This window comes from Pinus tabuliformis, chromosome 7, assembly GCF_031772625.1.
Source record: "Pinus tabuliformis cultivar Carrire ecotype Pingquan chromosome 7, CPIR1, whole genome shotgun sequence".
NCBI lineage: Eukaryota > Viridiplantae > Streptophyta > Pinopsida > Pinales > Pinaceae > Pinus > Pinus tabuliformis.
The window spans coordinates 707565968-707591255 of NC_142293.1; the positions used below are offsets into that span (position 1 = coordinate 707565968).

General features: G+C 39.7%; 1 protein-coding gene across 2 annotated transcripts in view; it reads right to left on the bottom strand.

Annotated features, from left to right (window-relative positions):
- LOC149249469 (uncharacterized) overlaps positions 1-25288 on the bottom strand; it is a 276714-nt gene that overhangs the window by 96457 nt on the left and 154969 nt on the right. Inside the window, exons 3-11 of one of the 2 annotated variants that reach the window (XM_089458700.1) lie at positions 7118-7224; positions 6838-6906; positions 6700-6754; positions 6498-6545; positions 6176-6333; positions 5642-5880; positions 4732-4822; positions 4502-4630; positions 4171-4324 (exon numbers count right to left, since the gene is read on the bottom strand). In XM_089458700.1, coding sequence (XP_089314826.1) covers positions 4171-4324; positions 4502-4630; positions 4732-4822; positions 5642-5880; positions 6176-6333; positions 6498-6545; positions 6700-6754; positions 6838-6906; positions 7118-7224 — 1050 coding nt within the window. The remainder of the gene's footprint in view (positions 1-4170; positions 4325-4501; positions 4631-4731; positions 4823-5641; positions 5881-6175; positions 6334-6497; positions 6546-6699; positions 6755-6837; positions 6907-7117; positions 7225-25288) is intronic. The other variant, XM_089458701.1, reaches the window with a different exon arrangement.

A 25288-nucleotide genomic window follows, 5' to 3' on the forward strand; every position in this document is an offset into this window, starting at 1 on the left:
CAGTTATCACCCACAGACGAACGGGCAAACAGAGATAGTTAACAAGTGGCTAGAGGGCTACTTGCGTAACTATGTCAGTGGGCAGCAGCGAGCATGGCTGAAGTGGTTGCATCTGGGGGAGCACTGCTACAACACTACACATCACATGTCCATTGCAATGTCACCATTCTATGCTTTGTATGGATATCATCCTTTATCTTTTGTTGATGTGATGTTTGGTGCTAGCAAGGCTCCGAGAGCTAAGATTTGGATCCAAGAGAGTAGGATATTCTCCGAGCTCTCAAGGATAATATGGCTACAGCGCAAAACTAGCAGAAGCTGTATGCTGACAGGGGTCTGGTGGAGAGACAATTTGAGGTAGGGACTTGGTCTACCTAAGATTACAGCGATACTGACAGTCGTCACTGAAGCATAAGAGAGCTGAGAAGCTCAAGCCCCGCTTTTATGGGCCATACAGGGCGATACGCAGGATTGGACAGGTTGTGTATGAGTTGGAGCTGCCCCAAGGCAACAAGATTCATAACGTTTTTCATGTATCATGCATGAAGAAGGCATTAGGGCAGCAGGTGACAGTGATAGATGAGCTACCACACACAGACGATGAGGGGCATTTGGTGTTGCAGCCAAAGGCTATTATTGATACCAGGGAGAGGCAGCTGCGAAGCAGGACGGTCCAGGAATTCTTGGTGAGGTGGAAGAATTTACCGGATGAGGATGCCACTTGGAAGAGTGAGAAAATTTTGCAGCATCCATCACTTCAGTTCTTGAGGACAAGCAACATTTTGTCGGGGGAGACTGTAATATTCCTAATTAGCCATGGCTAATTGGAATATTCAATTTTGCTCAATTTTGCCTTCTATAGTTATTTATAAATAAAAAGGTGAGGAAAAGGGGACATAATTCACTTTTTGAATAAAGTCACTCCCTAGTAGCACAACATTGTAACTTAAAAGGGGAGCCAAGGGGGGCCAAAGGACCACGTAGACACTTGGAGGGATTGCGCAGATGGAGAGGAGCACGTGGCAAGAGAGAGGCTACGTTGGGCCTTAGCGTTTTGAGAGAGGCCAACGCTATAAAGGAGAGAGGAGCCTCCTCATTTTGGCATTCGATTATGTTGCATTTGAGCTAGTCACTTTGACTTAGAGCACGCTGGCTGTTTAGCCTGTTTACAGCACTGCTTAGTGCATCGAGTGTCTCCGTTCGAAGATCTCACCCTTAGCCCCGGGAGACTTCGAGTGCCTGCTCGGGCAAGGTAGTTTCATCAGTCTTTTGCAGGAAGATCGATCTTTGGAGTTGAGGAGGAACTGAGCATTTTGATGACTGCACAGGCTTGAGAGAGGAGGACGCAGTCTCTTTTGGTAGGAGCTCCGGATTGGGTTTATGTGGAGGATTTGAGCTTGGAGATTGAGCAAGGGATCAGCCCTTGTGTATTGGAGGATTTTGGCAAAGTCTCGAGCAGAGTTTTGGAGGATTCTCTTCAGTGGCAGTGCAAAGCCTTGAGGGATAGCGTAGATCCTCAAGGGGGTGATTTTCGGGGTTCAGCTATTTTAGAAAAGCTTTCTGGGCTTTTCTAGTTTTATTGAGCAGAGGCTAATTCCATAGTTCCAGCATCTTCTGAGGAGGGGAACAGCCCCAAATCCTTACTTGATTCCAGTAGTAGCAGCAGCACAACAGTTCTCTGGCAGCTTGGACGCAGTTCAAAAAGAGGCCATTTCCTTACCATTCTGAGTGTATTTCTTCACTTGCCTTGTGCAAGTCGAGGTACTATCTTTCTGATCACCTCTTGTACTCTTTCCATTACTCAGTATAATAAAATGGCTTAGCATTTCTCTCTGCATTTCTTGAGTATCTGCTTATATTCCATGTATACATTATTGTATGTTGCACTACTGTTATTTTTATCTCTTTGAGCTTCCCGGCTACTATACCACTTATGTGTTTTTCTCCTATACTCTTAGATGGAGTCTAGAAAGGGCCAGGTAGCCTCCAGATCGCATCCTCTTTTCAGAGGCGACATACCTGGTAAACGCCATCCCAGTCCATCTCTGGTTGGAGTTTGCTTGTGTTTGAGGGATATCCCTGAAAAGGGATATTACACAGAGACAACGTAGAGGCTCATCTCTAGCATAGATCAGTGCCAGATTTCCGAGTGACAGGGTGAGATCATCTCACCATCTTTTGTCTAGTTAGATCTCTGTATAAGATTGCCAGATTGGGCATCCGAAGAATTTACTTAGAAATTACTGCACAATAATTCAAACCCTCAGCCGCTGCACCTATTTTCCCACATTGGGTTTTTCCGGGGACATTTGTCCAAAAACAATGGTGTCACTTGTGTGTGCTATTTCTTTCTTGCTCAGTGCTTGTTTCCGCATATTATTTAAGTTGTGAAGGTTGCATTTGTATTTATTTCGATGTTTACCGTATAATATTGTAAATAACTTGATTTAGTAGGAGAAATATATTCAGTTGCTGTAGTAGTGATTCAAGGATTCCGAATTTTCACACATACAACAAAGAGCATATGCAAACCAGAAAGAGTTGCAAACCGGGAATAAAAAAATAAAACCGAATTATTAACTCTATAGAAATAAAATAAAATGGCGTATTCAAACTGTTTACCTCTAGATCTAACAAAAAAGGTTGTATCTCAAGCAAACAAAAATCTTTTTGAGTGAAAGGAAAAGTATTTCTAATTGAAAGTAGTGGTCCGTACACAATGGAATAGTCCACTCAGCCCAGAACTGCATAGAAATAGAATATCTAAAAAATGCAACAACACAAACTCAAGATCTCAATCAACAACGAGGGAAACTTTTCAAATGGGCTCTAATAGCATGTTTGGGAAGATAAGGTATCCCACACAGAACAAACACATTAAGTAACTACTCACACAACCAAATCAAAGACTATAACATTAGTGTTTTTACATGGTTAAAACCCTCTAAGTGGGAAACGATCCTCAACTGTAGCCAACTTGGCCATGTGAGGCAATTTTATTAATGCAAAAGAAACTTTGTACATAAGAGAGTTTCTCACAATCATTCATCAGCAAATGACCCTCCATGATATTTAAATAGAAATCATGGACCAATTGAGTATTAAGGCAAAGATCAATAGTCATTAGTATTGAAAATATCATGAGCTATCAAATCGCTTTATGTCTAGAACATATCATGACCATTGGATCATATAACTACAAATGCATGTTGATGCATACTAAAAAGACACACTTTTACCTAAAAATACATTTGAAGAAGTTGACCTTAACTAACTCTTAAATTTCTAAATATCCTAACAAACGAAGATCGAATGTGTCTCCACATTCTCCCTTTACTATACTTGTCTCTTTACCTTTACTACGCTGGTTGGATTTAATTCTTGAAGAAAATAAGAAGACAGTGGCAAAACCATCTGCATTCATGATCCTCTACTAGGAGAGTTAGTAGTAGGTGCCCTTTCTGTAAATTTGTAAAGCAGCCAAGCTGCTATGTGTCTTCTGATGGGAAAAATACATAGCCAGTCCTTTAGATATAAGTGGAGGGCTAATCATTAATATCTAACCTAGAATATCGGTTTTGAATTGCAGGGTCAAATGTTGAAAATCTGACCTGGGAGATATGGTGGAAAAGATTGTAAAATATTTAAGATGGTAATAGAATTTCATATTTTTACTTAAAATGTTGGTCATCTCAAAAATATCCACAACCCTATTAATTACCCAGTGTGTATCTCCATATCCTTATAATTGTTTTGACTCTTGAGTCTTCAATATTCCTTCCCATTCATTTTTTCAGCATAATTAATCATATGTTCCCTGTGATAGCATCAAAGTGGTACATACTACAAACAATCTAATAATTTCATAAAATTATTTTGAACTCAATTTCCATAAGCAAACTATATAGCATTTGTCTTCAATATTCCTTCTCATTCATCTTTTCAGCACAATTAATCATATGTTCCCTATGATAGCATCAGAGTGGTACCAAACATCTAATAATTTCATAAAATTAGTTTGAATTCGATTTCCATAAGCAAACTATATAGCATTTATTTGTTGTTCAGAAATCTTGATAATGTCAAAATTCACCTATCTTGATTCTCCTGCATCTGGAAGATATAAAAGGGAGAGCTATAAATGAGAATTTAACTCTAGAGATTTCATACCTGGAAAAAAGTGAGTTACAGATTTAGGAAATCGAACAACTGCTTGATCTACCACATTTGCCTTTCCAAACTCTTTAATACATGTTGTTAGGTAAGCTTTGACCTTTTCAACAATTTGGTCATCCTTAAGTGGCAAAAACTGATTTGCATGATACTGTAAAATAAAGAAAATATATCAAAAAAGAAACCCACCATTATGCCAAACCACTATGATTGATGAAAAGTTAAAAGTGAGTCAGATATGGCATATTGTAAAAGCACCCTAGATTTCCAAGTCATCCAACACAGTTATTGCATATAAAGTTGAATGTATGGAAATGTCTACACTTACAAAATCGGCTTCTACAACTGTACCAGGTTCATCTTTATATTCTTCATGGAGAGCATTCAAATCAAAGAAAGTCCAACCAGTTGAAGTGTCAAAACCAAAGCAAGCATTGCTTGGCTTTGGAATGTTTACCTGTTTTTTGTTGAAATCAAGGACAAGTTATTTTGAAGTTTCAAAGAAATCAAATTCATAATTCAGTCTACCAGGCAGCAATGTAAGTGTTCACTGTTCACCTTCCTGTCCAGCCAAAGCCTTACAGCAAGCACATCAATAGCTCCCAAGTTTAAGACATTCAAGAATTCCTCTCTTTGTTGCAGAACTGGACTACATAAATTCAGTAGTCCATCAGGTATATAAAAAACAGTGGATCCAAACTAAAGTAGTTTCCACTGCACATAAAATTCACTGGAAGCAGAAAAGTATTCCTTGCTTGAATGACAAATGAACCTATTTTTTAAAAACTACTTAGACAAATTCTATTGGATACCATTCTAGAATCTAAACTTGTATGCTTTAACATTTTACAATTACGCCCTTGCATATAAAATTATAATCTGAGCGGAAACTAGCAATGCAAATACTCACACATGAGAACACAAGAGTACACATGATTTGCTGTAATGTACACATACAATACATCCTTCTTTGTATTATTTACATATAGAAGTACAAAACTGTTGGAAAATGATCAGGATTGACCCAGTCTCCTAGAGTTACAATAAAATATATACATATTTAGATCGCGATCAAGTGGGACAAAACACCCTATGAATTATACACTAATGAGATAAGAGAAATAAAGTAACAATAATAATTCATAGTTTACCTAGCTCCACTAGGACCTTAGGGACTAGATCTCATCAAATAGACACAATTACTACAGTACGAAATTGTTCATCTGATTTTTACAAAAGATGTATAATATGATATTATGACATTGTTCATCTGATTTTTAGAAAAGTTGTACGTGTCTGTCTATTCAGTGTTGACTATGCTAATGCTAACCTGGAGTTGTAGGAAATGTGTGAAAGAATAGCTATAAAGACATTTCCTCATCTCCTAAAAAGAAATGTGTGTACATTTTCGAAGTCACTGCACCTCAACCATCATTGCAAAAAAGAAAAAAATTGCAGTGAAACACACCTATTGTAAACTATCCGTTGTAGTGCAGTGATGCCAACTGCAAATATGACAGCATCGGCTGTAAATAACTCATCTCCACAAGCTACTGCTGATATGGTTCCAGTATTCTCATCCAGCAGAAAATCAGTTACTCTTTTATTTGCAAGAAATTGACAACCTTGTGTTTTCATGAACTCAATCCAAGGTTTAAATATTTTCTCTCCAACAGTTCCACGACACCAGACCACATCAAAATCTTGCTGCCAAGCATATCAATATCAGAAAATTGTCAGCTAAAATAAAATGCAAAAAAAGGTATGTATTGCATGCATAAAATGACACTTAGAAAGCACTTTTGTGCACCTGGTCAAGAAACATTTTAGGAAGTATGATATGTGTGAAGTTTGAACACAAAGGAGACACCGATAAATAAAATGTCAACAAAGAGACTGGAGTATGAAGTGATTTACTTAATTCATTTCTTCCACAACTTTTCCTTTGCATTAGTCCTATGTTCAACTAGAGAATGATTTTTTTTAAGCAGGGACAGTGAACCTGGTGAGCCAGGATGAAGTAATACAGCATTCCCAATGTGGCTGCTGCACTGCATTGCTCTCCCGGAGCAAACAATCCAACTAAAAGCATTGGATTGAAAGCATCCTGATAAACCCTTTCTGAACAGCCAAATTTGCTGAAGAGTTCCCGTGCTGTCACTGCCAAGAGGAACGATGTCATTCAAATCCCATTATGAAAATATAAGTAAAACCCAAATTTGAAATACTTGGGTTGTCTAAATCAACATCATTTTCTTTTCATAAGATAAAGTGAAATGAATAATATAGGCACAGCTTATTTAATTCCTGGCTTAGGTACTTACGTTTGTCATAATTTTTCCAAGCATTGTCAGTGTTGTCAAAATCAATTACTGAGATACAAAAGGATAGTTATATCAGTTGGATGATTGTAGGGTATGGCATGGTTGGATTAAAGCAAGTATTTTCTATATCAAATAAAAAGACAACAAATAATAATGTTGTGGAAAAGCCACAGTACACTTGAGCTGCACTAAAATTTATTACCTGCATACATCAGTGCAAGTGAAGTTAGACGGTCAGCTAAAGGTAGACGTTGGAACTGCATTTCATGAAGACAGTCAGGCACATCATTTGTCTCAAAGCATCCTGGTATGGGAAATCAAAAAAGGATACAAGAGTCACCTGCGTATAAATAAAGGTGCCCAGAGGACTTGGCAAGCGGGGAAGGTCCTGAAATATTGGGGATTCAACCTGCAATTCCCCAAACCTTAGTAAGACAAAATTTCTCAACAAATCTGATAGATGGCTTGCTATATTTTGCTACAGCCTGATGACAAAAGGGTCATGAATCCAAAAAGAACATAGACAATAAGCAAGATATTTTACTAATTAATTTGACTACTTGAAGAAGCACTTGCAACATATGAGCTAAATTCACATCTTTAAGGTCCAAAGAGCAAACCTCTAGCCCATTTGGAGAATACTGGGCAGAACGAGTCCAATTTGTAAAGGGTCGAATGCCAAGCTCATCAATCAGAGCAAATATATTACGATATGGATACCAAAAGCCTGTAGAAAAAGCTTCCATAAGTAAATTTCACAGACAACATTGAGTCTAAATGGTCAACATAGAATGCAATCCAATCAAAAATCTATTTTATCTCCAAGAAATCTAAGTAATCGTGGAACAACGCTGAAACCTTAAATTAGTGTTGAGGCTGACGCACTTAGTTCCATAGAATATCGGAAGGAATTAAAGTTCACCTTGATAAGAAAATGTGAAACTAAGAATGACTAGCCTAGGGCCTATTACAGCAAAATCTAGCAGGCCTTTTACAGGGAAACTCTACAAGGCATAAACTAGACCAAGAAGCCACAATGGAGTAATGGCCCTGTTGTCGCGCAGATTGACACGACAACGCTCAGACCGGGGGCTGTCACCCTGAACCCCGATCCCTCCGTTTAAGCCTGTCTCCCGTGGCTAAGGGGGGTAGTCCCTGTGAGATGATGAGACCAACTGTCAACCAGTTGGTTGGGAGACACGAGACACAATTAAGATAAGCACTAAAATGATTTGATTAATTTAGCAGACCAGTGCCTTATGAGATTGTTGTTAAAATGATTACTTGTTAGATGATACAGAAAAATAAAACGTGAACAGCAATCATTTGTCATCAAAAGGTAACAGCGAATCACAATGCTCCTAGAATGACCAAAACGATGTCCAACAACTAAAAGTTTCGAAAAGATGAGTGCTTTAAACCACCACGAGAGTCATAAATCATTAACCAGATATCATATTCGTATCTCGATTTGAAAATTTTAGATCTCAGCATGAAAGATATAACGTGATGATTCCCGAAAACAACTGGATCTGACAAAGAACAAATTCCACAATATTTTTCAAAATTTTATTTTTTTTTTAGACAAAAATAAAAATTTAAAGAAAAATTAAATCTAAGCTAAACCCTAAAAATCCCTTAAATTTTTTTTTTTTTTTAATTAAAAATTATATAAATCTAATTAAAACATTATAAAAAATAAAAACGAAAACTAACTAAAACTACAATCTAAATCATAAAGTTGATTTAACAAAGCCTAAGATATAAATCAAAGAAATATGATATCGAATTTTTATACTTGTTTCTTCATAAAACAATCAAAATGAAAACAAATAAATTAAAAAAAAGAAAATTTAACATCCTAATTAAAAATGAAACGTAAGTAAGACTATGTAACCTGCGATAAAACAAAAAAAATGTATCGAAATGGAAACCCTAGCCGAATAGTGACTGCGCAAAAAGAATATGAATCGTAACTCTGCGTGATGGCCTGCGGTGCGGTGATGGGCTCAGAGCGTAAACACTTCCTGCGTAACCTTACCAAACTCTGACGGCGAGCAGAATAGAAATCGAGAATGGCATATGCAGGTCGACAGAACAGTCCATCCGTAATACCAAGAAAAAGAACTTACTGTGGTTTCCAGTTCAGGACGGCGGACGAGTGAAGTTTATGAAGGTTTTCGATGGCCAGAAGGGGCATGCTTCCTTACCGTAACTTCTTCCTGATGCCAACGCTGAAGATTCTCAATGAATATGCAGGAGGAAACTATGCTTGCAGATGGACAGCGTATTTGAATCGATTCTTTTGAAGCTGCCAACTGTTATTCCCACGTAAGATGCCCACATCGATAGATTTAACGTTTAACTCCAGATCCGCAAGGTTTGCAGACGGCTTGATGCCCAGTATTACACCGATCTGACAGCTGATGAACTGAAACCTCTCCTCGTTCTGCGATTGAGCCCGTTGGAGCGATTTTGGTCTAGACGGATTTCTTGCCTTATGCCCGCGTACACATGCGCCACTGTTTTAGACCGATGAGCTGCCTGTAGATACAAGAAAACTGAAAACTCTAATGAAAACTGTATAAAACAAAACCTTGAAACCCTAGATCAGCTTGATTAATTTACAGATTTTGGCCCCTTAACAGCCAGATTCAGCAATAAGCACAGAAATATTTTAAAGAAATAAAGATTTCAGATTTTCACTGTGAAGGACTTCAGAAAATCTCTCATGCAAATTAGAAAATAAAACTGAATAATAGACCCAGGATCAAATCCAACTGGGCTTAGCAAAAAATGCTTGCGGGAGTTGGCTGGTTCAGCCGAGAACTTCCCCAAACGCCCACAAATCTTCTTCGATAAGGGTTTTTTGCACAGCTCAGAACAACCATCAGTAAAGAGGGCAAAAATGCTGCTAGGTCTCAGAAAGTAATGGAGATACCTGCCATTACTTCAAAAACCCTAACAACACTCAAACCCTACAAGTGAACAGATACCTGTGCTCACAATACTCTACAATAAGCTATTATTAATGGCTGAAAATAACATATGCAGAAAATTAAACAATCTCACAGCATTTCAAGAGAGTAACACCAGCAAGATATGGACCCCAAAGTCTTCTTTTATTAACCAGAAAACAGATTACAAGAGAGCTTCTTCAGTACCAGACTCACAGATCTTATTCCAATGATCTGAAATGACCCCCTAAGACCCTATTTAAAGGAAATGATCCCAACGGCTAGTTCGAGTGATCCATGTCGAAATGATCTCGACCGTTGATGAGGATCAAGACATCTCTTGATCTCATCCGTCGATTTATTAAAAATAATATTTTGCATTCATTCACTTAAAATATTATTATTTTATTAGTTAGGGTTTTTGCTCTATTTTTTTAATTTTTTTATTATTTTTTCATTTTTTTTTAATTTTTATTTGTTTTATTATTTTATTATTATTATTTTATTATTTATTTTTATTTTTTTGTAATTCATTTTAAAATGGATCATCGAACTAAGCCTTCGAAAACATCACCTAGGACCTAGGACTTAGGACACATGAAGGGATTTAAAACATTTTCAACCCTCAAGACACATTTCATGATAACTTTTTACAATTTACATCTCAAGGGGACAAACCCACTTAACACAGACCCTCACAAATCACCCAGTTTCTGCGACACACTTAAAATCTAGCAGATCAACACACTAGGATTCTCCTAAAATTCTAATGACAAAATCCATCCCGGCTTTGGGGTCAGGTTTGAAGGAAAACTCTGCCGATCATGGATCGGTGAGACGAAAAACCTTCCAGGACGTAGATTACCATCAGAAAGTTAGGTCCACCTAGGCAATTTACATACATGACTCATGTCTGCTAAGATTATTTACAATTCATATATGCAGACTGGGTTTACAATCAAAATGATTAAGCTGCTGATGACTGCAGGATGGCACGGACACGCTGATCAGATGCTGCCCCTTTTTGCAAAGAAAAAGGGGGGGGGGGGGGTACTGCATGGGTAGTTGACCGGTACTGGTCAACATCTGGCTCTACTTGAGGACACGTTGCTGCTTGCAGGAATGTGAGAATCCAGAATCTGCATCCATACAACACAAAAATAAGTAGCGTCCATCCAAAAATCATCATATAACATTAAGCATAGGAAAGATAAAAGCTCTTCATTTATTGACTATCTAAATCAGAAATAAAAATGCGGAAAAACAAGGAGTAGGGTTAGAAATACGATACAAAAGATGCCCCATGGCATCACATGTGTTCAATAAAGTGCATAATGAGCATTTGCCTGCTTTCAGGCAAATCTGTCGGCTGCTTGTCGGATGTGCCATGTCCAATTTTGCATATGGTAGGACTTTTTCCTATCCGAAAATCAAACTGCTCGCGGCCATCTGATGCGTCAAATCTTCTTCTCATTTTCTTTCTCTTGCGCTTTTTCTTTCTGGTTGGTTGTATGACTGATGACATGGAACTTTCTGTTTCAAAACTATCAGATGAAGTATGTAAGATATGCGTGCTATGTCTTTCTTCATCTTGTATCTGATCTTTATCATTTTTAAGTCTATCTGGATCTCCTTCAATTAACCATCTTTCAATCGAATCAATAACCTTCTCATAATAAGATGGAACTTGTTGTAACAAATGAGAAGGCTCTGGATCTGTTGATGTTCCCTGGTTTCTCTTATCTTCCAATTGCTGAAACCTTTGAACTTGTATTTTAATGGAATCCATCTGACTAGAGTGTTCAACCTTTATAGCATTGATTTGTCTGACATGGTGTTCTTGCATATCTTTTATTACTTTAACATTTTCTTCCTTTATGTTCATCAAGCAATGCTGTATGGAATTTATTTCTTCTTTGTGATTCGCTTGCATGTCAGCCAACTGATTATTATGATTGAATGTCATGATAGTCATTTCCTCATCCATAGTTAATAACTTATTTTGCATAGAGTCAATTTCCCTATCATGATCAGCTTTAATGGTCACCATATTTTCCTCTAAGACTGACAACCTGCTTTGCATGATTCTAATTTCTGTTTCATAATTAGTTTTTATGGCCTCAATTTCTTTAGCATGCTGATTTTGTGTGACCTCCATCTCCCTATTACGTTTCTCCAGATGGGAGCATAAAGTTCTTACATCATTGATATAACTAGTTTGATTGCTTTCCATATTTTTCACTAGCATCATTAGATCTCATATAATTTGCTTTTGTTCTTCCTTTTCATTGTCATTTATCCCTGATTTTTCACTATCATGTACTTGATCTGCAATATTTCCAACGGATGACACATTCTGATATGAAGAGTCGTCTTGGGATCTTTCACCATCAGCTGGACCTTTTATCAAATTACTTTCATTCTGTTGCACAATTTTAGAGGCAGAAGGCAAGCTATCCGGATAACCATATCTATCTTCAAAAGCATTGATAATGTCTTCCAAAGAAGTGAAAGAATCCTTAGGAAAATTGTTAAACCAATTCAAAGCATCATCTTCTAAAGAAAGGACAAATAGACGCATTTTGATATCTTCATGATTAAACTGAGGGGGTCTGCAATATATGATCATGATGCGAATAAACAAGTCTAGATGCCTTTTAACAGCGATTGGATCACCACCTGAAAAAATAGGTAATTCAGGAATGGCCTCCTCCGGAAAATCATGGAGACGGTGAGTAAAACGACATGGTTTAAATGAATAATCCATGATGAACAATAAGGGATTAGATGGATGATAGAACTAGATCTCTGCTCAAGAAAATCAAAAAATGAAAGAAATGGAGTCGCCACTTGAACAATGAATCTGATTTTAAGATCCCAAAAGGTACCAGCAAGCAGATATGAGGAAGGCTTCTTGTCTGGGAAAAATGAGAAAATGGAATCGCCACCCAAACAAGAAACACACCGAAGAGATACTGATGATATGACGAAAAATAAGGCAATGAAAGATCCAAATGATAACCCCAAAGGTCGAATCTGCCAGCTCAAATGAGAGATGAGAAAGATGAGAAGATGAATGTCGATGAAACTCTAGGAACAGAAAAACGGCGCCAAAAAATGTTGGCGCTGTCGGGCCAGATGAAAAGATAAAAATGAGAAGGAAGATTGTCGTTGAAACGCCGAGAAAACAATTTCCACGGCAACGGAGCCAAAAAATGTTGGCGTTGCCGGGCCAGATGAAAAGATAAGAAATGAGAAAAATGATTATCGTTTGAAACACCGAGAAAAAGTATCCCCGGCAGCGGCGCCAAAAAATGTTGTCATGCAGATTGACACGACAACGCTCAGACCGGGGGCTGTCACCCTGAACCCTGATCCCTCCGTTTAAGCCTGTCTCCCGCGGCTAAGGGGGGTAGTCCCTGTGAGATGATGAGACCAACTGTCAACCAGTTGGTTGGGAGACACGAGTCACGATTAAGATAAGCACTAAAATGATTTGATTAATTTAGCAGACCAGTGCCTTATGAGATTGTTGTTAAAATGATTACTTGTTAGATGATACAGAAAAATAAAACGTGAACAGCAATCATTTGTCATCAAAAGGTAACAACGAAATCACAATGCTCCTAGAATGACCAAAACGATGTCCAACAACTGAAAGTTTCGAAAAAATGAGTGCTATAAACCACCACGAGAGTCATAAATCATTAACCAGATATCATATTCGTATCTCGATTTGAAAATTTTAGATCTCAGCATGAAAGATATAACGTGATGATTCCCGAAAACAACTAGATCTGACAAAGAACAAATTCCACAGTATTTTTCAATTTTTTTTTTTTTTTTTTTAGACAAAAATAAAAATTTAAAGAAAAATTAAATCTAAGCTAAACCCTAAAAATCCCTTAAATTTTTATTTTTATTTTTTTATTTTTTTTTTTAATTAAAAATTATATAAATCTAATTAAAACATTATAAAAAATAAAAACGAAAACTAACTAAAACTACAATCTAAATCATAAAGTTAATTTATCTAAGCCTAAGATATAAATCAAAGAAATATGATATCGAATTTTTATACTTGTTTCTTCATAAAAAATCAAAATGAAAACAAATAAATTAAAAAAAAAGAAAATTTAACATCCTAATTAAAAATGAAACGTAAGTAAGACTATGCTAACCTGCGATAAAACAAAAAAAACGTATCGAAATGGAAACCCTAGCCGAATAGTGACTGCGCAAAAAGAATATGAATTGTAACTCTGCGTGATGGCCTGCGGTGCGGTGATGGGCTCAGAGCGTAAACACTTCCTGCGTAACCTTACCAAACTCTGACGACGAGCAGAATAGAAATCGAGAATGGCATATGCAGGTCGACAGAACAGTCCATCCGTAATACCAAGAAAAAGAACTTACTGTGGTTTCCAGTTCAGGGCGGCGGACGAGTGAAGTTTATGAAGGTTTTCGATGGCCAGAAGGGGCATGCTTCCTTACCGTAACTTCTTCCTGATGCCAACGCTGAAGATTCTCAATGAATATGCAGGAGGAAACTATGCTTGCAAATGGACAGCGTATTTGAATCGATTCTTTTGAAGCTGCCAACTGTTATTCCCACGTAAGATGCCCACATCGATAGATTTAACGTTTAACTCCAGATCCGCAGGGTTTGCAGACGGCTTGATGCCCAGTATTACACCGATCTGACAGCTGATGAACTGAAACCTCTCCTCGTTCTGCGATTGAGCCCGTTGGAGCGATTTTGGTCTAGACGGATTTCTTGCCTTATGCCCGCGTACACATGCGCCACTGTTTTAGACCGATGAGCTGCCTTTAGATACAAGAAAACTGAAAACTCTAATGAAAACTGTATAAAACAAAACCTTGAAACCCTAGATCAGCTTGATTAATTTATAGATTTTGGCCCCTTAACAGCCAGATTCAGAATAAGCACAGAAATATTTTAAAGAAATAAAGATTTCAGATTTTCACTGTGAAGGACTTCAGAAAATCTCTCATGCAAATTAGAAAATAAAACTGAATGATAGACCCAGGATCAAATCCAACTGGGCTCAGCAAAAAATGCTTGCGGGAGTTGGCTGGTTCAGCCGAGAACTTCCCCAAACGCCCACAAATCTTCTTCGATAAGAGTTTTCTGCACAGCTCAGAACAACCATCAGTAAAGAGGGCAAAAATGCTGCTAGGTCTCAGAAAGTAATGGAGATACCTGCCATTACTTCAGAAACCCTAACAACACTCAAACCCTAGCAAGTGAACAAGATACCTGTGCTCACAATACTCTACAATAAGCTATTATTAATGGCTAAAAATAACATATGCAGAAAATTAAACAATCTCACAGCATTTCAAGAGAGTAACACCAGCAAGATATGGACCCCAAAGTCTTCTTTTATTAACCAGAAAACAGATTACAAGAGAGCTTCTTCAGTACCAGACTCACAGATCTTATTCCAATGATCTGAAATGACCCCCTAAGACCCTATTTAAAGGAAATGATCCCAACGACTAGTTCGAGTGATCCATGTCGAAATGATCTCGACCGTTGATGAGGATCAAGACATCTCTTGATCTCATCCGTCAATTTATTAAAAATAATATTTTGCATTCATTCACTTAAAATATTATTATTTTATTAGTTAGGGTTTTTGCTCTATTTTTTTAATTTTTTTATTATTTTTTCATTTTTTTTAAATTTTTATTTGTTTTATTATTTTATTATTATTATTTATTTTTATTTTTTTTAATTCATTTTAAAATGGATCATCGAACTAAGCCTTCGGAAACATCACCTAGGACCTAGGACTTAGGACACATGAGGGGATTTAAAACATTTTCAACCCTCAAGACACATTTCATGATGACTTTTTACAATTTACATCTCAAGGGGACAAACCCACTTAATACAGACCCTCACAAATCACCCAGTTTCTGCGACACACTTATAATCTAGCAGATCAACACACTAGGATTCTCCTAAAATTCTAATGACAAAATCCATCCCGGCTTTGGGGTCAGGTTTGAAGGAAAACTCTGCCGATCATGGATCGGTGAGACGAAAAACCTTCCGGGACGTAGATTACCATCAGAAAGTTAGGTCCACCTAGGCAATTTACATACATGACTCATGTCTGCTAAGATTATTTACAATTCATATATGCAGATTGGGTTTACAATCAAAATGATTAAGCTGTTGATGACTGCAGGATGGCACGGACACGCTGATCAGGTGCTGCCCCTTTTTGCAAAGAAAAAGGGGGGGGTACTGCATGGGTAGTTGACCGGTACTGGTCAACAGGCCCACTGTCACCACAACGAAAACCCACTGCTCTTTACGGACTTTTACCGATGGGAGGAGTCCCAATAGGAAAGAGGCCACTTATGATAGATGTTCGAAGGTTAATATGTAATGTCCCCATTATAATTAATTTTGTTAAGAAGAATTTCCATTTTAGTAATTTTGGCAATTAGGGGGATATTTTGGCCCACAACTGAGGAGAATAGAGAAATCAAAGGACAACTTGACTTTTGGGTAAAGAGAAGGCCCCACTTTAGAAAAAAAGGGGAAAATTTGTGGAGTTGGTGGAATGTGGGGGCCACCCCTCAAGGAATACACACCCCTTAGAGGAAAAATCGATTTTGTGGAGGGAGGTCAAAATCTTTGGAGAAGGGACCCACAAGGAAAGGTAAGGCAGCAATTATAAATAGAAGGGTGAGAGCCGCAATTGGGATCTTTTGCTCATTAGATATATGAACCGTTGTTTGCTCAAGTTGTTTAGCTGGGTCAATAGAGTGTTGTTCAGCACACAAGATTTCTGAGCGGAGATCTCAACTCCTACTTCGGTGGACTTCAAGTGCCACCCTCGGGGAGTTTTGCTACATTCTTGGAGATGTTCTGGACGGATTTCATAGGGAAATTCCAGCTATTGAGGAGCAGCCTGGGCGCAGTAAGGGACCGCGCACTCTTTTGGGGAGTGAGCTTCATGACAACGTCAGCACCAGTAGCCAACCAGTTTATGGATAGACTCCTTGGGTTGTCTTGATACAATGGTTGTACATGGGATCGCAGAATGATTAGCATACTCTAGCAGGAGTTGGTCGAAGGAGGTGGCATTGGTAGGCCACCAGACAATGCCTCGTATGGAGCCGAGGGTTCTCCTCAATTATGTGGGGCACAGTGGTCACGGAGGAGCAGCACAACGGTGGCATCGCCACTGGTACATATGGTGATTCACCCCTCGTGTCTCTTAGGGCATCGCCACTGGTACATATGGGGATTCACCCCTCGTGTCTCTTAGGGAGGATTTGAAGGTGAGGTCCACGCATCAGAGGGAATGGTGATGCGACAGTGGAGGTGGCCGTACTGGTAGGGTGCGGACTGATGCGTACTATCTCAACTTTAGATCATGGCATCCATCGACATGTAGGGGCGTACAACATTGGGCAGTGGCTCACATGTGAGCACGAAGGTGCGTGGTGGTGTGTTGCGGTGCATGCGGTCACACCATGGAGTAGGGGCAGTGAATCACACCACGTTGGATTTGTTAGTGGGGCGACAAATGCATTGGTGCATATGGGACACCTGAGAGACAAGATGATACAATAGTAGGTAGGATGATCCAGTGGTGTACAAGGATAAGTTGCGGCATACAGTGGCATGTCGAGGAGTGCGGTGATACTTGGTGATATGCAGTGGCACATGATGCGGCACAGTGGGCTCTTGGAGCGTTGCCTCCAAGGAGACTTATGGGTAGGGGCATTAGGTGTACTATTGGATGCAACTCACCTAAGATTGATGAGGACATTGTTGAGCATTTAGTGACGCCATGTTTAATGGAGACAAGTCTTCGAGGGGGTTATCAGTAGATCCCAGGGGGAGAGAGGGTCGTCCGTAGGATTACTCTTCAGTGTCCCTGCAAACTGTCGATCATACCCTCGGGGACCTATCTAACCATCATCCTCCAATGTTGCTTACATTCACAGAGCATTTGGTTGTTGCCCCTCGATGCTCTCCGTTCGGGCAGCAGGACATGGGATGCCCACCCTAGGTAGTTGGATGAGACACTGCGTGTCATGGGCAGGGAGGAGACTCTCCAGTTGAGATGTTTGGTGGGTGCACGAGTTGACGAACATAGGCTTTGGGATGGCATGGTTTATTGTCGAGGTAGCATATGTTCCACTCTGGGGCTCACACTTAGGGAGGTGACCGAGAGGGAGCTGCATGGTGCTCTTTCCGCTGGACAACTTGAAGCGTTAGGTGAGCGTGAGCTACGGGGAATGGTAGTCCTTGTTGGCAGGATGATGCCTAGGCTTCCGACAGTACTCAGGCGCATCATCAGGAGCTGGGGCAACAGATCTTGCTGTGTGATTTGGCAAGTGCAGAGTTGTTGGCCATTCGTGGCACAGGTTCTTGACGCTTGATGCCTCCCTGTTGGATACATGCAGGAGTTAGAGACGAGGCACAGAGGGGTCCCAACAGCTAGCAGCATATCACAGCAGCAGGCAGTGAGGATTGGGAGTTGTGGACCTCCAGTATGGTTATGGGATCCACGGATCCAATGGGGCGATGGGATACCCCACTTCTCAATGAGCAAGGTCAGGATAACAGGCGATCCGATTCATTCTCAGGCAGACACATGGGGGATCACCGAAGCCCTCACCATATGGCGACGCACATTGTTGCTCAGGACTGGGGCCAGCCACAGAGTGTTAGGCGCTAGCACTATTGAGTCGCTTTAGCAGGTTGGGCCTAGCCTCGATCATCGCATATCTTATGGCCAAGAGTTATTGGGGAGGAGGCTTTGATACAAGCATGCTAGGCAATCAGTGATGACCATAGTGTCGTGGGGTCTGCGGGGTAGTTTTTTCTGCGATGAACATGGGACCCTAGTGTCACAGTACTTAGCAGTTCAGCTATCCGTAGGGGTGAGTTGGTTTCTACAGGGGAGGGTCATCCAGATCTTCCATCGGGTTTCAGTGATTCGTTAACGGCATGGGGGACTTCCACAGTGTGGCAAGTCGATCAACTAGAGGACATCGAGGTAGGCTCATGCGAATAAGGACTCAACCCCACAAAGGTTGGATTACAACTTCAAGAGTCTACTCGTGGAGTGCATGAGACAAACTATTCAGTAGAGTGGTTTCACGAGGAGACGACCAAGATTTTATACCACTGTGATACTCTACTTAGTGGCAGTTTGCAGAGGGCGTTTGGTGCCTATGCTGAGTTGGACAGTGAGTGGAGCACAGGATGCCTCACACTAACCAGGATGGCTTGGGACCCTGGTAAGACAGGACAGAGATCAAAGATGGTTGGGTGGTTCATTTGGGACCTCGGTATTGGATACATTGATTGTTTGGGTCAGCTGATTGAGAGGGTGCTTGTTTTAGGCATTGCTTGAGGACAAGCAATTTTTGGTGGGGAGGACTGTAATGTCCCCAAATTAATTAATTTTGTTAAGAAGAATTTCCATTTTTGTAATTTTGGTAATTGGGGGGATATTTTGGCCCACAACTTAGGAGAATGGAGAAATCAAAGGAATATTTGACTTTTGGGTAAAGAGAAGGCCCCACTTTAGAAAAAAGGGGAAAAATTGTGGAGTTGGTGGAATGTGGGGGCCACCCCTCAAGGAATATGCACCCCTTGGAGGAAAAATCGATTTTGTGGAGGGAGGTCGAAATATTTGGAGGAGGGACCCACAAGGAAAGGTAAGGCAGCAATTATAAATAGAAGGGTGAGGGCAGCAATTGGGATCTTTTGCTCATTTGATATCTGAACCGTTGTTTGCTCAAGTTGTTTAGCTGGGTCAACAGAGTGTTGTTCAACACACGAGATTTTCGAGGGGAGATCTCAACTCCTACTTCAGTGGACTTCGAGTGCCACCCTAGGGGAGCTTTGCTACATTCTTGGAGTTGTTCCGAAAGGATTTCACAAGGAAATTTGAGCTATTGAGGAGCAGGCTGGGTGCAGTAAGGGACCACGCACTCTTGTGGGGAGTGAGCTTCATGACAACGTGGGTTCCGGGAATTTAGAGGCATATTCTCTTGGCACCTAGTAGCGATTTTGCAGTGGTTTGAAGGGTTGGCTGAGTGGATTACATACAGGCCAAAATTCTTCTTCTTGGGCCAATGTAGAAGTGGTTTGGTTAGGCCTACACAATTATTAGAGGAGCACATTGGTTGTGGAGGCTTGAATCGGAGCTGGGGTTGAAGATTTATAAGGGGGCATAAGGATAATTATTGGAGGTATGCTCATCTAATTTTGGAGGGCTTTGGTAGCTATTTTTCAGGGAGTACAAATTACCCAGCTGTAGAGGGTGCTCACACAAATTGGGGGTGATTTTGGAAGGTTGGAATTAGGCCCAACCCTTTTTGTGTTTTTTTGGGTTTGTTGAGGAGAGACCAAGATTAATTTGGCTGAATTTTCTGAGGAATCCAGCGGGCTCAAACAGTTGTCTCTTTCCAACCAATAGTTGTTGGTAATTTTTGGTGTGAAGGACTGGGACCAATTCTTTTTTGGGTCATGTGGGAAAAATTAAGAGGAAGCTACAACAACAATTTTAGGCCAATCTGGGTATTCCAATAAGGGATTCGAACCATTTTCAAATAGCAGCAATGGCACAATTTCTAGGAAGCTAGAGGGAATTTGGGGGTCGAAGTTTCTACTCATTGGGCATCTTTCTCACCATGGGTTTGCTTCAACTTGCTTATGCAAGCCCAAGTGCACTTGTTCCTTGTTATTGTACTCCCATTTATTCCATATTTTTAATAAAATGGCTCAATTGTTGTTCTAAAACTTGTATTGGGTGTTTTGGTGCCTTGTGTGTAAATATTTTTGGTTGTTTTCTAGTTCATGCTTCAGTTATTCATTGCATAATTCCATTAGGAACATTACATAATATGTGAGATGACCTCACTAGGAGCTCTTCAGAAAACGTAAAATTTAGGTTCAAGGCTCCACAAGGAGGCGATTCACTTTATGTGATAAGACCTAGGAAAGAGGGTAGAAGCAATGTGGAAAAAGTCGAAGTCGGGATTAATTCAACAAGGGTCCAAAAGTTGAAAAACTCGGCAAAGTCTAGAGTTTTTTGAAAAAGTCAGCAAAAAGTCGGCAAAATTAAAAAAACACAAAATTATTCATTTTTTTTATTTTTTTTTAACATCTAGAGTATCCACAATATCAAATAAATGCATTTCCACATAAACATGTAAAGAAAGCTAATATATAATATGTATATGAAGTATAGTGCTACATCACATATCAAAATAGTGAATCAACTCCTGAATTTTGAGTCATGTCTGAGTCTCAACTCTCAAGAGTCAAAATATCAACAAAAAATATAATAAATGTATATCATGATTCATCTAAAAGTCATCAAGTAATCAGTCACTGAGATCCTCTTCCCCTTTTACGGGAATAGGGAATGGCTTTGCCTTTTCCTCTAGAGGAAGAAGACCCTGCCCCTGGAGATACAAAATCAAATGGACCCAATTGTCCTCTAGAAGCCGATGGAAGAGGTGGCCTCTGTGCTATGTTGCTGCTGCTGCCCATCCTAGATGGTGTCACCTCCTCCTCAACATCCTCATCCAGCTCTACCACTGCCTCCTGACCCTGATGTTGCTCCTCCTCCTCTATCTCTGGCTCTCCCTCCTCTGCAACTGCTACATCCTCTAGATCCACACCTAACCAATTCGAGATCGAGTCCATGATCGGCCTCTCAGTCTCGACTCTCCATGAAGAGGTGGTATCAATATTGTCCAATGAGATGGCTTCCACATCAATAGGTTTCTGAAGCTGTCTCACCCACAATCAAAGATTGTAGTAGATGTAGACCATGTCATTGAGGCATTGGGACTCCAATCTGTATTAGGGTCATAGATTGTAAATTAGTACTTAGAAAATTTAAATATCAAAATTAATCAAATGAATTCAAAAAATTTAAGTTGAAATCTTTTTACCTGTTGCGCTTTTTGGAGTGTATTTTGTCAAATACACTCCAATTGCGCTCACACCCAGAGGAACTGCATGTTTGGCTGAGCACTCAAATGGCAAGGTTTTGGAGATAGGGTACTCTGGCACCATAGCTTGTCCACCAAGCATCTACAAGTTAAAAGAAAAATGAGAAACATAAAAAAAACATTGAAATTCTAAACTTGAAAGTTTGAAACAAACTGAAGCTTACCTAGCATTTTGGTCGTCCTATTCTTAATATCCCTATTAAAACCAAATGTGCCACCTCCCATCCTATAGACCTCCATTTCTTTAGAAATATCCTCATGTTCTTGCTCAAATGACACCATCCTCTCGACACAAGTGAAGAATCCATCCATCACCTCGACATCAAATCTGAAACCACAAGCGTAAGAAAATGCAGGGTTGAGGTAGACACCTGCAGCATGAATGGGGCGATGGAGGGTATTGTTCCATCGCTGATCAATCACTCTCCATATGACTTGTTGTTTCTCTAACCCCTCGTCTTCCTTATCTGCATAATAAGCACGAATGGCTTCTTTGACCCTATCCATGGCCTCATACAAGTAGCCCATTGCGGGCTTGTCTCCATCAACCAACTGAAGAACCCTTACCAAAGGTTCTGAAATGGCACACACCTCCTCTACTCCTGCCCAAAAGCTCTGATCATATGAAACTAGTCTGCACATGCCCTCTCCCTCCGGTTTGTGGCTAATAGATAAAGAATGCCAATCCGCTGAGAGAAACATGGTCTTAATATCCCTATTAAAACCAAATGTGCCACCTCCCATCCTATAGACCTCCATTTCTTTAGAAATATCCTCATGTTCTTGCTCAGATGACACCATCCTCTCGACACAAGTGAAGAATCCATCCATCACCTCGACATCAAATCTGAAACCACAAGCGTAAGAAAATGCAAGGTTGAGGTAGACACCTGCAGCATGAATGGGGCGATGGAGGGTATTGTTCCATCGCTGATCAATCACTCTCCATATGACTTGTTGTTTCTCTAACCCCTCGTCTTCCTTATCTGCATAATAAGCACGAATGGCTTCTTTGACCCTATCCATGGCCTCATACAAGTAGCCCATTGCGGGCTTGTCTCCATCAACCAACTGAAGAACCCTTACCAAAGGCTCTGAAATGGCACACACCTCCTCTACTCCTGCCCAAAAGCTCTGATCATATGAAACTAGTCTGCACATGCCCTCTCCCTTCGGTTTGTGGCTAATAGATAAAGAATGCCAATCCGCTGAGAGAAACATGCTCTTCACATCCCACATAGAATTCAACAGAGACTGAAGAGATATGAAAGTAGTGGCAAATCGTGTAATGGCAGGACGCACCAACTCTTTGTTGTTGGTGAATCTTCTCATCAAGCTAAGCACAGATGCATGATTATATATAAATTTTGTTATGCTCTTGGATGATTCAACAATATCCCTCACAGTAGGAATCTTACCTATATCCTCCAACATCAAGTCAATGCAATGAGCAGCACAAGGTGTCCAAAACAAGTTAGGATACCTCTCCATAAGCATCTTGCCAGCTGCAACATAATTTGCAGCATTGTCCGTTATGACTTGGACAACATTGCTTGGGCCTACTTCCTGAATGAAGATGTCCAACAACTCACATAATGTACGTGCATCTTTAATGTGTGCAGATGCATCAACAAATTTCATAAACATTGTCCCCTTGGGACAACTAACCAAGAAGTTAAGAAGGGTCCTACCCTTCTGGTCAGTCCAACCATCTGACATGACTGTGCATCCAGTGTGTTCCCATGATGCCCTAAACTCTGCCAATCTAGCAGTGCAATCAGTCTTTTCATATTGAAGAAGAGGCCCTCTCAATTCTGTAAAGGTGGGGCTTTGTACCCTGGGCCAACGATAGTAACAACATCAAACATAGGCTGGTAGAATGGGTTTGTCTTGGCAATGTTGAAAGGAACATCACTCCATAAAAGACACTTACTGACCAACCTGTCAGCTTCTGCCTTTTCCTTTTTTTTCATTGATGATTTGATCCCAGGTTGTGAACCAACTGTTGTTTTAGGAACAAAAAAAGATGAGATAGAAGGATGAGTACCCATGGGTGACGAAGGTGATGCTGCTGTAGAAGCACTGCCACTCTCAATTCCCCCCACTCTTGAGCCCCCTACAAGTTGGTTTTTTAGTGCTGCCCTGGTGTCTTTTCCGTCCTCTTTATCCATCAATGATTGAATGGCCCGTCGGATGATTTCTGGAGTTGTATTTGGGCAAAGCTCAACATTTTGCCCCGGAATTTGCCTCAAATGGAATTTTAATCTGTTGATGCCTCCTAACATATGCTTGCCACACAACTTGCAAGTCAAATACATTCTATTGACCCCCCCAGTTTCAGGTGTAGTATCAAGCTCACCAAACTCCCACATAGCGTCCAAAATCCTTGGCATTTTGTTTTAAACTTTGAGCTTGAATTTAAAGTTTAAACTTGAGCACAAAAAAAAATTGAAACAAATTAAATTGCTTCAGCCTTCAAATCAGCAAAATATAATTTGTATTGCACCCAGAATTTAGAAACAAATTAGTAAATTTAACATAAAACAAATTTATAGTACATAAAACTTTTATCATTGATTCATTTATGATTATGAAATAATAAATATAGAGTCTGGACTCTGCAGATCTTAGATTCTATAATTCTAATATAATATATAATAATAATATAGCCTGCAAGTGTTGTCTTCAACAAATTTCATCTCTACCATTATCTCTACATTATAGCAGTGAACAAATACATTCAGTGCCTATCCATGAATCTTGACATCGTCCTGGGGCTTGTCAATCTCCTATTTGAAAATTTTATCTTCAAAGATCTTGAATTACCCCTGCACTAGAAGGTTGAGTGATTGATTCTTTTTCCATCAAACTGAAGTTATGATGTGAATGCCCAACACTGCGAGTCAACCCTTGACTTCTAGTAAATTCTTTAATTTTTGCAATGAAAGGTGCCACATTTACTTTAAACATTGAATAAATTGGGATCCCCTTACACCATATTGACCATCCTCAACTTGGAAACTACCAATAAGAGAAAAACATACTTCTGTTCTCAGCTGAGTCTAAACTATTGACAGTACTATGTAGCAATTTGGGGTTCGTTGCTTATCTTGTGCAGTCCTTCGCATTAAATTCTGAAGAAGACCAAGACTTTTACATACATCTGAGCTTATATATTTGCACATTACTGAACAATGAAGATATCTGAAGATAGGGTTTGGGTTTTTAATTTTTATTTACATTCAGAAGTTTGGGATTCATTGGTTACTACAGTTGATTTGGTCCTGTTTCTTGACATCAAAATACAATGAAATTTTGTCATAAATGACATACCTCACAAGACTTTTAATTCTCTGCGGATTGGACAACGGAAAAAACAGGCATCATTGATTCATTACATTGTGGTCTGGAGTCAATAGGCCAAGAAAGAAGCTTAGACTCTATAGCTGTTAGCACTGAGCACGAATTAAGGCAGTGAATCTGGTTCATTTTACATAATTTTTAACTGTGTTTAACTGTTTAACATTTATAGGAAATCTGAAACATTAATGATTAACATTAACCTTCGTCCTTGACTGAAACATTAACTATTTAACTGTCATACCTTGCTGGCTCCTCTCCACACAATGGCAAAGTTGCAAACGAGAGTTGGAACATAACCCTCAATTCTCCACAACAGCCAAAACAATGAAAACGCACAGCGAAAATGAACCAAAATCACCCTTTGCGGCATTTTATCCACGCATAAAAAATGGAAGCCGATTTTTTCCATCGACTCCCAATTAAATCGGGATTATTTCA